Consider the following 11,781-nt stretch of genomic DNA (forward strand, 5'->3'; position numbering starts at 1 on the left):
TGAGCCACGTGACCACGAGTGTCACGTGACAGAGTGTCACGTCTGTCCCAACCGTTATTCATCTGGATGGTCTAGTGACGCCATGCACTCGATCAAGTTGTTTAAAGTTACAAATATGTTATATGAGGGTGGGGAAAAGGAGCGCCTATTCCCTGCTTACTACATCGTCCCATATTTTGGAACAAATGCTGAGGAAGAGCTTCTTATCCATTTGAGGGTCCGTTGAATCGAAATGGAATTGGAAATTTTCCATCATCAGTTGTATATCGCCTTCTATGACGACGTTGTTGCTATGGTCTTCGATTTCAATGGCATCAAAGAATTCTCTCTTGGTGGATTTAGGTTGTACGCTTAATGGAGCAATTCTTGTAGTTTCATCCTTGAAAACGTCCCTTGTCACTGAATTAGTGGCTCTGATAGGGTTCGACACGAATTGTTCGAAACTACGTTGGGTGTGAGGTGGTGCGGTGGTTGTAGGGTAAGCTGTCATTGGCGCATATTGATGTCTCATCAGGGGACGCGGCACGATGGGTGACGAAGTTTGAAACATCGGAATTTGGCCCGCTAAGTTTCTGGTCAAAGACCGGCCTTTATAAATGACTCTTGGTTTCGACACTCTGCTGGTTCTTTGTGAGAATGTATGTGAACTTGGAATTGGATGTCTTGTTACCATCGGTGGAGCTGACCTTATATTGGGTAATGATCCATTAGGTGTATTTTGCTTTGATTTTAACGTAAGTGGTTTTGGTATGTTATTTCTTTTCAATGATTTGGATTGACTCTTGGAAGTGTTGATTGAAGTCTCGGTACCAGGAGTGGTGGTACCATCTATCGAATTACTTGAGGATGATTTGTCAGTTTCCAGGTCTGAGGCTGTAATATTATTATTATTTTTGATGCTGGTACCAGCTTTCTCAGCAAGTTTCGTGTTTTCATCATCTTGTTCTTGTTCTTGGTCTTCATCCTGTTCATGTTCTTTTTCGTGTTCTTTCTCGTCATCTTGCTCTTCGTCTTGCTCGTTTTCTTGCTCATGCTCGTGTTCATGCTCATCCTCATTTATCGTTACAGAATCCAAATTCATACGCCTGATCTGTCTCTTCTGCTGCATCGCAATGTACTTCGATTTGTTAAACGTTTGCAACCGTTCGTCATCCAAATTAGCAGTCGCTATCCCTGGCGAGATACACTGCAATCCAAGCTTCTGGTACTGCGAATCAGAAATTTCTATACTTGGTGGTGAGGGCATTTGATCTGTCATTGGCATGTTTTCTACTACTTATTTCAGCGCTACTGTCCGGATAAAACACTGAGATGCACAGCTGTCTTATCACAGTACTCAAATCTATCCACCGCTAGTGTATCTCTCGTGTTAGTGTGTTTATATATACCACTAAAGTCACAGAAGACACGAAATGTTTATTATTTATCAGACCCTCACTTAATCTTCAACGGCTATATGTACAGTCCAATTGAATACAAAACCTCTCAGAGATAGCAATCCGTAAATATGCAACTTTGCTTTACCTGCCTTACCTACCGTGACTCTGAGAACACTGTTGCCATCCAGTGTTGCTGTCGTTCACGTTCTTTCAAAGCCTTTAACGGAAATGTTTCACATTTTCTATATAAAGGGACTAAAAAGGAAACTACATTGGGAAGACATTATGGAACGAATGCAAACGGATAAAGAAAGGAGAAAAGGAAAATTTGTGTGCTTAAAGTTCTACCACTACTGCTAGGAATCTCAAACTTGACAATTGTAGTTACAGTGCTGTGCTATCGAACCAAACTAGTTTCATAAGCATCGATTGTGTTTACTTTTTTGAGGTTTTAAGGTAAAGATCCAATTAGTTAATTCTATCAACATTATAGAGAATTCGAAAATGTCACAAGGCACATTGTTTGCGAATTTCCGTATTAGAACCTGGTTACCTCGCGCAATTGTGAAAAGCTTGAGTTTGGACGTTAAGATCTTGGAGCCAGAGAGCAACGTAGAGTACTGGTCTAAGTTGTTCCCATTGAAGAAAGTTCCATGTTACGTTGGTTCTGATGGGTTTAAGTTAACGCAACAGCTTGCAATCTTAGTTTACTTGGTCAACTTGAGCGATAACAATGCTGAGATCCAGCGTCTACTAGGTAAGGGCAACAAGGAAAAAGCTGAGGTGTTGCAATGGCTATCTCTTGCCAATACAGACTTGTGCCTAGCTTTTACTCGCGGTGCATTCCCGTTGAACGGCAGAAGCCCTTACAATAAGAAACAAGTGGATGACGCATATGCAGAATTGGACAGACTTGTCCAAAGGTACGAACAACGTTTGAACGACCACAAGTACCTCGTTGGTGACCGTGCGTCCCTTGCAGATTATTTGAGTGCTATTATTTTCACTAGGATCTTCGAGACTTTGTACGGAAAGAAATGGCGTGAAGAACATGCAAAGTTGACGCAATGGTTCACTAATATCACTGAAGATCCATTCGTGTCTTTCTTATGGGAGGGTATTACACTCTGCGACGAACCATTGCCAAACCCACCAACCAAATGATCGCATTGACAAATTTCAAGTTTATACATCTCTTTATATACATGTCTTCTCTATCAGTAACACTTTGTCTATGAGATAAGCTTCAAAGATCGTCAAGCGAGAAGTTACCTCGAACGAATTAGGTACTAGCCGGTCTATCCGGGAAAAGCAGTCCTATAAGAGATAGAAATTCCGGGACTGTAACAGAATGTAAACATGAAGGGGTTTACGCTGTAATAGCAGTGTTCATTTTCCCACCATGTTGCATATTCGGGATGATTACTCATATTATCGAGATTTCTTTCCATATAAAGAGAGATAAAGATGGAGCAACCACTAGTGGAGAAAAGGGAAAATACAAGATCAGCTTGGAAGAAGTCTACAAACGGTATTTGGGAACAGAAACCAACCGGCAAGGACTGTCTGACTGTCTGCCCTTTCTGCTTGAAACTTCCTGTCTGATTGAATACCACTGCAATGATCGTGACATTAATAGTCATCCTAATCGGCTTGTTGCATTACTTCGTCATATACCCATTGGTCTTCAGTCCATTGAGTTCACTACCTGGGCCGAAACATCTGAAGTTGAGCAGTTGGTTCATATTGAACAAGGCTCGTACGGAACAACGTAATGAATATTTACAAAGATTGCATGAGAAGTACGGGGATCTAGTACAGATAGGTCCGAACGAGGTAGCCTTCAATTCCTTCAAGTACGTGAAACAGATTTACATGGGAAATTTCCCTACAAGAGTTCGAAAACAATGGTGTGGGGTTCTATTCTCAGTTTGGTAACTTCAACACGAGGAACATTTTCAGTACCGGTGATACAAAGACCCATATCCAAAAGAAGAAGAACATTTCGAAAATATACTCCAAGAGTAATGTGATACAAAGCGGCGTTTATATCAGCGCCAAAGTTGATAAAGCATGGATTCAGATAGATAAGAATTGGGGAAACCGATGAACGTGTATTCTTTGTTTTTGGCTCTTGCCTTGGATGTCGTATCTGGGTTTGAATATGGGCCACAGTACAGTACGAATTTCATTACGGATCTGGATCATACCCGTGAGGGGAAAGCTCATCGGAACGAGTTATTCCTAGGGTTCCAAGAGAGTAGTAGCATGTGGTTTTATACAACACTGGCCCCAATGCTATGGGACACTGTAGCAAGATGGTATGGGATTGGTGAGAAATCGGCCAAATCTCAACAATGGATATGGGATAAATTTCAGGAGGCATTAAAACCGTTACAGCAGGGAATCATAGGGTCATCTACCAATGATAACACGATAGTATCACCTGTGGGTAACGTACTATCCACGATGTATGATGAGAAAATCGGAAAGGGACCAATCTCTCAAACACAATTCAGAGAGATAGCAAGTGAAATCGCAGATCATGTGATAGCGGGCCACGAGACTACTGGTATCACCTTGACTTACATATGTTGGGAACTTTCAAGACCTTGTAACAGACACTGGCAAGATAAACTGTTTGAAGAGTGTAAAACAGTACCATCGGATTTACAACGTTTAGACCAAATGCCGATTCTTCACAGTATTGTCCAAGAGGCATGTAGACTCCATTCGGCGATCCCGGGCAGCGAGCCCAGATACGTCCCACAAGAGGGGCCCAAATTCGAAGCTACACTAAGGGATAAACACGGAACCCGTGTAGAAATTCCACCGGGGACCATAGTATCATGCCAACCATGGTCGTTACACCTACTAGAAACACCATTCGGTGCCAATCCAAGACAATTCAATCCGGCAAGATGGTTAAGGGACGAAACAACAGGGGAAACCGAACAAGAGTACGAGAAAAGGTTAACGAAAATGAACAATTCCATGTTCACTTTCGGACAAGGAAACAGAATGTGTCTTGGCATGAACCTTGCATTGATGGAGATGAAATACTGCATAGCACAGCTGTATTCAAGGTACACCACTGATATTTCTCCCGAATGGTGCAACAAGGTGTACCAGCAACAGACAGATTCGTTGATGGGGACAAGTGGACGTGGCAGAGCCACGTCCATCAAAGGAACGGACGTCGACATGATGAGAATGGCAGACACCTACACTACAAGACCCTTAATGAACGAATGCTGGCTTGAATTTTCATCACGTGACTAATATGCACGACCCATATCGGCTGCAATTTCCTAATACGGAGAAATACCCCGCGCTTATCACCAGAAATCCTCCTCACTATAAAAGCCGAAACTGCATCGGAAACCTTCACAGAAAACACCGTACTACCGCCACCTTAAAACCTTAAGCGGTCGCTTTTGCCCTTTACAGAAGCCTCAAGCCGTTATTTCCGGGTTATCTCAGCATTCGTTCATCCCTTATCCTCAATTCCTCTTGCTGAGTCAGGCTCAAATAGCGGCCATTTCCTTTTGATATTGGAGATTACACAGATGGTAATTTAGATGATCCATTGTATGGATTGGAGATCATTTGGCAAAAACTCGTTTATTTATAATGGAACAGAGTATATTAGGGCTATATATATAACATCATGACTGATTCTGTAACCGTTTCTTCATTCATAGTGTCGACATACTTTTACCGATACGGTTGATTATATTTACAGTAGTATAAAACCATTACTGAACATAGCATTCAACACATAAGCAAAATTTTTTTCTAACCATGGGCCATCCTACTAATACTGCGGATGTTAGGAAAGACCGTGTGGTCACAAACTCTCAAGGTGCTCCAATTAATGAACCATTTGCTACGCAACGTGTAGGACAGCATGGTCCTTTGTTGTTGCAGGATTTTAACCTTCTTGATTCGTTAGCTCATTTCAACAGAGAACGGATTCCAGAACGTAACCCTCATGCTCATGGATCAGGTGCGTTTGGGTACTTAGAAATTACAGATGATATCACGGACGTGTGCGGTTCAGCGATGTTCGATACCGTGGGGAAGAGAACGCGATGCCTTGTTAGATTTAGTACTGTTGGTGGTGAGAAGGGTTCTGCCGATACGGCACGTGACCCAAGAGGGTTCGCTATCAAGTTCTATAGTGAAGAAGGGAATGTCGACTGGGTCAACAACAACACGCCAGTCTTCTTCATCAGAGATCCTTCTAAGTTCCCACATTTCATTCATACTCAAAAGAGAAACCCAGAAACCAATATGAAGGATGCTGACATGTTTTGGGACTTTTTGACGACAGAGGAGAATCAAGTCGCAATTCATCAAGTGATGATCTTGTTCTCCGATCGTGGTACTCCAGCTTCTTATCGTAACATGAACAGTTACTCGGGTCATACTTACAAATGGTCTAACAAGCAAGGTGAATGGCGCTACGTGCAAGTGCATTTGAAGACAGATCAAGGTATTAAGAACTTGAACAACGAGGAGGCGACTAAGTTGGCTGGTGAAAACCCTGACTACTGTCAAAAGGATTTGTTTGAAAACATCGCCAAGGGTAATTACCCATCTTGGACCCTTTACATTCAAACTATGACCGAAGAAGAGGCAGAAAAATTGCCATTCTCTGTATTCGATCTAACAAAAGTTTGGCCTCATAAGCAGTTCCCATTGCGTCGTGTAGGTAAGATGGTTTTGAATGAAAATCCAGAAAATTACTTCGCTCAAGTGGAACAGGCTGCATTCTCCCCATCGCACACCGTCCCATACCAAGAAGCTTCTGCTGACCCTGTCTTACAAGCACGTTTGTTCTCTTATCCAGATGCCCATCGTTACAGATTAGGCCCTAACTATTCTCAAATCCCTGTTAATTGTCCATATGCATCGAAGGTTTTCAACCCAGCTATCAGAGATGGCCCAATGAACGTTAACGGCAATTTGGGCAAAGAGCCAAACTATTTGTCTACTTCTAAGAAGTACCAATTCATTCAACAATCAAAGCCAATTCAACAACATCAAGAAGTATGGTCTGGGCCTGCAATGCCTGTACATTGGGCAACCTCACCAGGAGACATCGATTTCGTTCAAGCCAGAGACTTGTATAACAAAGTGTTGAGCAAACAGCCAGGTCAACAAAAGGCATTGGCCCACAATGTCGCAGTACACGTAGCAAGTGCATGCCCTGAAATCCAAGACCGTGTATTTGCCATGTTTGCAAGAGTCGACCGTGGTCTATCTGAAAACATCAAAAAGGAAGCTCTGAGCTTATCCCCAAGAAAGGCTGCTGCATTGAATGCAAAGTTATAGAGAGAATTAGCTGTGCTTTCTTTCTCTCTCTCTATCTCTTTCCGCTTTGTATGTACGTTTTATTTATCCCCATATTTATTACAAGTATACTATTAATATCTGTCCGTAATGAGATGCATGGTATCAGGCATTGTAGCCGCTAACATGTCGACTGTTGTCTCTTGTATTCTGCTTGTATTCCCTGTGCTTATCGTCAATTTTCTGCAATATCCAATTTTAATAGAAAAGCAAGGTCAAATTAGCTTACTTTGATATTGAAACAATCAATTCTGTTCTACGATCAGACATAAGACAACAGTACTGACTTGACTTATTCAGTATTTGCAACTATCAAGAGGTGGCTGTAACCATGACTGCTTCTTTGACCACAGATTCGGTTGCCGATTCCATATATCAGAACATTCTTACTTCTATCATCCAAGATATCATCTCGCGTCAAACAGTGAAGAGAAAGCTTCTGAAACTGCAATTCCCGGATGCTAAACCGTATTACGCTGACCCGTCAGGAACATTGGATATACACGGTAAGGCAAAGCAAGCAGACTCCGCCGTTTACATCGAATGTAATGTCTGTGGACGGGAAGTTAGTGGGAACAGGTTCGCTGCTCATCTCGTTAGATGCTTATCACGTGGTAGAAGGTGAGATTTCATTACCCAGCCTTAGTGCAGCCTTAAATCTTCCCCCAAACCCATAATGTGTGTCATTTCAAATCAAGTTGTCCAGCATCGTACCCTGTACCCTTAAACCTGTGATAACGATCTTTAACCCATCATTATAACGGTGTAAAGAGTTGTCAGGTGTTACTCTACAGAAGAGCGGAAAGTTAGAGACACTAGAACTAGCAAGTACCCTTCAGAGAATTAAACTGAGTTACTTATGTCGACTTTGCTAGAGACTTTAGATCAACAATGGGTCAATTCCAGATTATACGTTGATAAAGACGAGCGCAGGACCCAGCTTGGGAAATGTGTTGAAGAAGTGCACGACTTTAAGATCCAGTTGAAGAAATTGAAAGCGCATTTGCTGAAGCATGGATCAAGTCCACAGAAACGTCTTGTTATTAGGGAGAAACTAGCGAAATCTCATAAGAACTGGGATTCTTCCATGAAGAAATCCTTAAACTCTTCTATCAGCACTTACCGGAAGTTTTCAAAGGCGTGCGTCAAGCCCTTGAATGAGTTTCAATTGGATTCTGTTTATGTGAACAAGATAAACCCTCAGAAATTGTACTATTTGGATACGGCGATCTTTTCTCACATCGCAAGGTATTATACTAATATGGCTGTAGGAACCACGTCAGATGAAATGCTGAAGTATTTGCACTCTACGTATAGGATCCCCAGATCTATTGCAATGGATTATATAGAAATGGCCAACATTGTTAAAGAAATGAGATCAGGCAACTTGAATACCTGTATCCGATGGTGTCAGGATAATAACCTGGAAGTACTTCATTTCCAATTACATTACCTAAACGCGATGTCATTGTTGTCTGAAAATAAACCTATGGAGTGCTACTTGTATATACAGACGAACTTGGCGTCGACAGTGAGTAAAAGTTCTCAACTACGGATGGCTAGACCTGTGTCCGCATTGTTGGCTAAAATTGTCATTGGAGATACAATACCAGCCTCAAAAGTAGATGCATACTTGGAGACGTGCGTGGAGTGTTTCACGAAACAGTATTGTCTACAGAACAAACTTCCTTTACATTCAGCGTTATTCCTTGTCGTGCTAAGTGGGGTTATCGGTTTCCAAGTGTTCACTAAATATGAAGCCATTAGGAAAGTATCTCATGTGGACTGGTCCACTGCTGATGAATTACCGTTTCACGTCAAGCTGCCACCCTTCTTGTCGAACTATCACCCTATATTCATATGTCCGGTATTGAAAGAAGAGACTACGAAGGAAAACCCACCTTATTCTTTGCCCTGTCATCACGTTCTTTCCAAGAAAAGTCTGGATAAATTAAGCAAGAACGGGACTTGTAATTTCAAATGTCCTTATTGTCCAGTGATGTCGACTAAGGTGAAAACAAAGAGAGTGAGCTTTATGAAATTGCCATGACTATTATCACATTTCAACCCTGTGTTTTGTTCTATCTAGCCTTTAGTATCGCATCATATACCCAAATAATCAGCAGCTAATAATAAATCTAACGAAATATCAGGAGAAACGTTGAACTCAGGAACTTCAACGTCGTCATCAGCATCCTTGTACTTATACGAGTATTCCATGTATTCAATAACCTTATCTAGTATTCTAGTGTCGAACTCTTCAAGCTTTATAGTGCCTTGCGATTCAATAAACGATGATTCCAACATTCTTTTCAATGTAGGAGATTGCATAGCAACATCTCTATTCACAGTACGACTATCACCTGTACTACTGACCAACGATATTTCTTCCATTTATTCTGCCAGAGTAGCTTAAGAGTTTCGACTTACTCCTTTATTCTGCAACGTTTTCATTTCGAAGTGAGTTCTGCCAAAGAGGTTTGCATTATAATATTGATATTAATACTATTTATTAAATGTAACCTTTAAATAAAATGATGTTAAAGTAGCAAATATTGCAGTGTAGAAGGAAAAGGCTACTGCTGAGTACCGTTGAGTTGATTAGAAAGTTGCCAAGTGGAGCTAACAGCTCGTGAATAGATAGGAAGCATGGATCTGAACCCTTCGTTGAATTGGGAACGTTTGCAATCACTGTTTTACAGATCACAGACATTACAATCTATTGGGCGCAAACCTTCAGCAACAGGGTTGTCCGTGTATTTGGTTGCTGAACCAGAGAAAACCTTCGTTTACAATTACACTGATGAACTGCAACTAACTCTAAATCATGAGGCGCTTCCTTCCGCTCATCTGAAAAGTGTTATAGAAGACGATCAATTGGTCGTTATCATGAAAGATAGAGTTAGGGTATATCTCTCACTTATAACCGAAGAATTCAAGGAGCACAATATATTGGACAAAGAGCGTCAGCCGCTCTCAATTTGGGACTATAAAGATGGCATAGTCATAACTACCGACTTTCGTATCTATAGAATCTATCATCAGGAACAATTATTCCCTAATTTAGCGTTTTCCCTCTTATTAAAAGATCATTGGTTTACCAACAAATCTCAAATCGTACTACTGGACTCCTCTGGAACTGTAATTATAGGTAATATATTATCAAAGGAATTGAGGCAGTTTGAAGGCTGGACTGGATGGTATAAAGGTTCTATCTCGGAAAATGGATTCGTATGTTTGGTGAATGCTAAACTCAACAACCTCATTGTATTCGATGATGATCTAAATAAACCATTGATTGAAGTAAAGCTAGACGAGTTACCAAAGAATATAGCATGGTGTGCAAACGATTTAATTTGTTGCAACTTTGGTGATGATGAGGTACGATTAATAGGGTCCGAGAAGGACTACGTGTCTTTCTGGCTACCAAGTCATATTGTGGGTTTACAGTCCGTGAGTGATGGCTTGAAAGTTATTACAGAGGATCATATTGAGTTTGTCTCGAAAGTAGCAACCTATACTTCTGATATTTTCAGCATTGGGTCTACCGCGCCTGGTGCCATCTTATTAGATTCATTGAATTTATTACAAAATGATGAGAATTCCCCTAAAGCTATAGAGAATCTCAAAATAATCAATTTGAAGAAAGCTGTAGACGAGTGTGTGTCTGCTGCTGGAGATGAGATAAATTCCATATGGCAAAAACGTTTGTTATCAGCAGCCTCATTCGGGAAAGATTCCTTGTCATCGACTGAATTCAATGCCTCACAGTTCGTGATAACTTGCAATTATTTAAGAGTACTAAATTTCTTAAAGACAGTGGGGATTTTCTTAACTCTACGGCAGTTCATTTCGATAGGTGTCGAGGCCATTGTCTTGAAATTGGTTAATATTCGTAAGATATACGAAAGTTACCAGATTATCGATCATTTGAAGTGCCCAGAATTAATTCCTGTAGTATTCAATGAGTGGAGCAAAGGGAAAATTTTAACATCACCAGACTCTGGCAACGAGGCATTATACCAGGTTGTCCATGACAGAGCGCTTGCTCTCAATGTACAACTACAACTTTCCAAAGTTGCAAATATTGCCTTTTTAGATGGGAGACACTCTCTAGCCAGAAAGCTAGCGCTAGATGACCAAAATCTTTTACCTAAAGTAGACATACTCTTGAAAATGGATGAGGTAAATATCGCCACAGATGAAGCAAATAAAAGCATGGACATACCGGTTGTATTATTCCTATTGTTGTATTCTAAGAGAGTTATGTCAACTGCCCAGTTCACTAAAAATCTAATTGTTACCATGAAAGATAATAATGTATACCAGTTCTTCCAAAGGAATGATTTTCCTTTCTTATATGACTATTTCAGACAAACTGATGACTATTTGAGCCTTGCAAGGCTCATATGGAAACATGGGAAAGAAGAAGGTCAAGAAAGCAATTCTTTGCTTAGCCAAGTTTCAGATCTTTATGGTAAGTTCATGACGAATGCCGATGTAAAACGTGATAGAACAACCATAGAAAGGGCCAAAAAGCTATTTCTATATCAAACTGATTTAAGCAACAAATACGGAATTAATTTCCACAACCAAACCTGCGATGAGACCTTAAGTACTTTGATAAAAGTTGGTCAGAGGAATGAGGTTAAGAGAATGATCAACGAATTTAAGATATCAGAACGGAAATTTTACTTTTTAAAGTGTTCATGTTTAGCTAAGGAACATAAGTTGAAGGAACTTTATTCGTTCTCTCAGGAGAAAAAGTCACCGATAGGTTACCTTCCATTTTTCAAAGCAGTTAGTAAGTATGCGAACAAAAAGGACGCTGCAATTTATGTTAACATGCTTTCCTCCCTCACGTATGCCGAGAAACTTGACATGTACCTTGATTGTAAAGCGTATCATGAAGCCATCAGTCTTGCGTCTCACGAGAGGGATGCAATAGGTTTGAAACAAGTTTTGAATAGAATTCCTCAAAACGAAACTCAGTTAAGGTCCTTGGCTATGCAACAGTTACACAGTTTATAATTTATAACAAAAA

The 11,781-nt window shown here is 40.7% G+C and overlaps 8 protein-coding genes across 8 annotated transcripts; 6 read left to right on the forward strand and 2 right to left on the reverse strand.

Annotated features, from left to right (window-relative positions):
• Positions 1–145: 145 nt before the first annotated feature.
• DIG1 (Dig1p) lies at positions 146–1,264 on the reverse strand (the record flags this gene model as incomplete). Its single annotated transcript, XM_453577.1, has 1 exon — positions 146–1,264. The coding sequence occupies one exon, from the start codon at positions 1,262–1,264 to the stop codon at positions 146–148; it is 1,119 nt and encodes a 372-aa protein (XP_453577.1).
• Positions 1,265–1,883: 619 nt separating this feature from the next.
• CAM1 (translation elongation factor EF1B gamma) lies at positions 1,884–2,543 on the forward strand (the record flags this gene model as incomplete). Its single annotated transcript, XM_453578.1, has 1 exon — positions 1,884–2,543. The coding sequence occupies one exon, from the start codon at positions 1,884–1,886 to the stop codon at positions 2,541–2,543; it is 660 nt and encodes a 219-aa protein (XP_453578.1).
• Positions 2,544–3,485: 942 nt separating this feature from the next.
• KLLA0_D11638g (uncharacterized protein) lies at positions 3,486–4,661 on the forward strand (the record flags this gene model as incomplete). The annotated part of the gene is made up of 1 exon (XM_453580.1): positions 3,486–4,661. One exon carries the CDS (start codon positions 3,486–3,488, stop codon positions 4,659–4,661), a length of 1,176 nt encoding a protein of 391 aa, XP_453580.1.
• Positions 4,662–5,183: 522 nt separating this feature from the next.
• On the forward strand, positions 5,184–6,719 carry CTA1 (catalase A; the record flags this gene model as incomplete). Its single annotated transcript, XM_453581.1, has 1 exon — positions 5,184–6,719. One exon carries the CDS (start codon positions 5,184–5,186, stop codon positions 6,717–6,719), a length of 1,536 nt encoding a protein of 511 aa, XP_453581.1.
• A 349-nt stretch (positions 6,720–7,068) lies between these two features.
• SGF11 (SAGA histone acetyltransferase complex subunit SGF11) lies at positions 7,069–7,362 on the forward strand (the record flags this gene model as incomplete). Its single annotated transcript, XM_453582.1, has 1 exon — positions 7,069–7,362. The coding sequence occupies one exon, from the start codon at positions 7,069–7,071 to the stop codon at positions 7,360–7,362; it is 294 nt and encodes a 97-aa protein (XP_453582.1).
• A 234-nt stretch (positions 7,363–7,596) lies between these two features.
• On the forward strand, positions 7,597–8,787 carry RMD5 (ubiquitin-protein ligase RMD5; the record flags this gene model as incomplete). Its single annotated transcript, XM_453583.1, has 1 exon — positions 7,597–8,787. One exon carries the CDS (start codon positions 7,597–7,599, stop codon positions 8,785–8,787), a length of 1,191 nt encoding a protein of 396 aa, XP_453583.1.
• Positions 8,788–8,840: 53 nt separating this feature from the next.
• Positions 8,841–9,131, reverse strand: ELC1 (elongin C; the record flags this gene model as incomplete). Its single annotated transcript, XM_453584.1, has 1 exon — positions 8,841–9,131. The coding sequence occupies one exon, from the start codon at positions 9,129–9,131 to the stop codon at positions 8,841–8,843; it is 291 nt and encodes a 96-aa protein (XP_453584.1).
• A 255-nt stretch (positions 9,132–9,386) lies between these two features.
• On the forward strand, positions 9,387–11,768 carry VPS16 (tethering complex subunit VPS16; the record flags this gene model as incomplete). The annotated part of the gene is made up of 1 exon (XM_453585.1): positions 9,387–11,768. The coding sequence occupies one exon, from the start codon at positions 9,387–9,389 to the stop codon at positions 11,766–11,768; it is 2,382 nt and encodes a 793-aa protein (XP_453585.1).
• Between the last annotated feature and the right edge of the window lie 13 nt (positions 11,769–11,781).

Source organism: Kluyveromyces lactis (assembly GCF_000002515.2).
Source record: "Kluyveromyces lactis strain NRRL Y-1140 chromosome D complete sequence".
Classification (NCBI taxonomy): Eukaryota; Fungi; Ascomycota; class Saccharomycetes; order Saccharomycetales; family Saccharomycetaceae; genus Kluyveromyces; species Kluyveromyces lactis.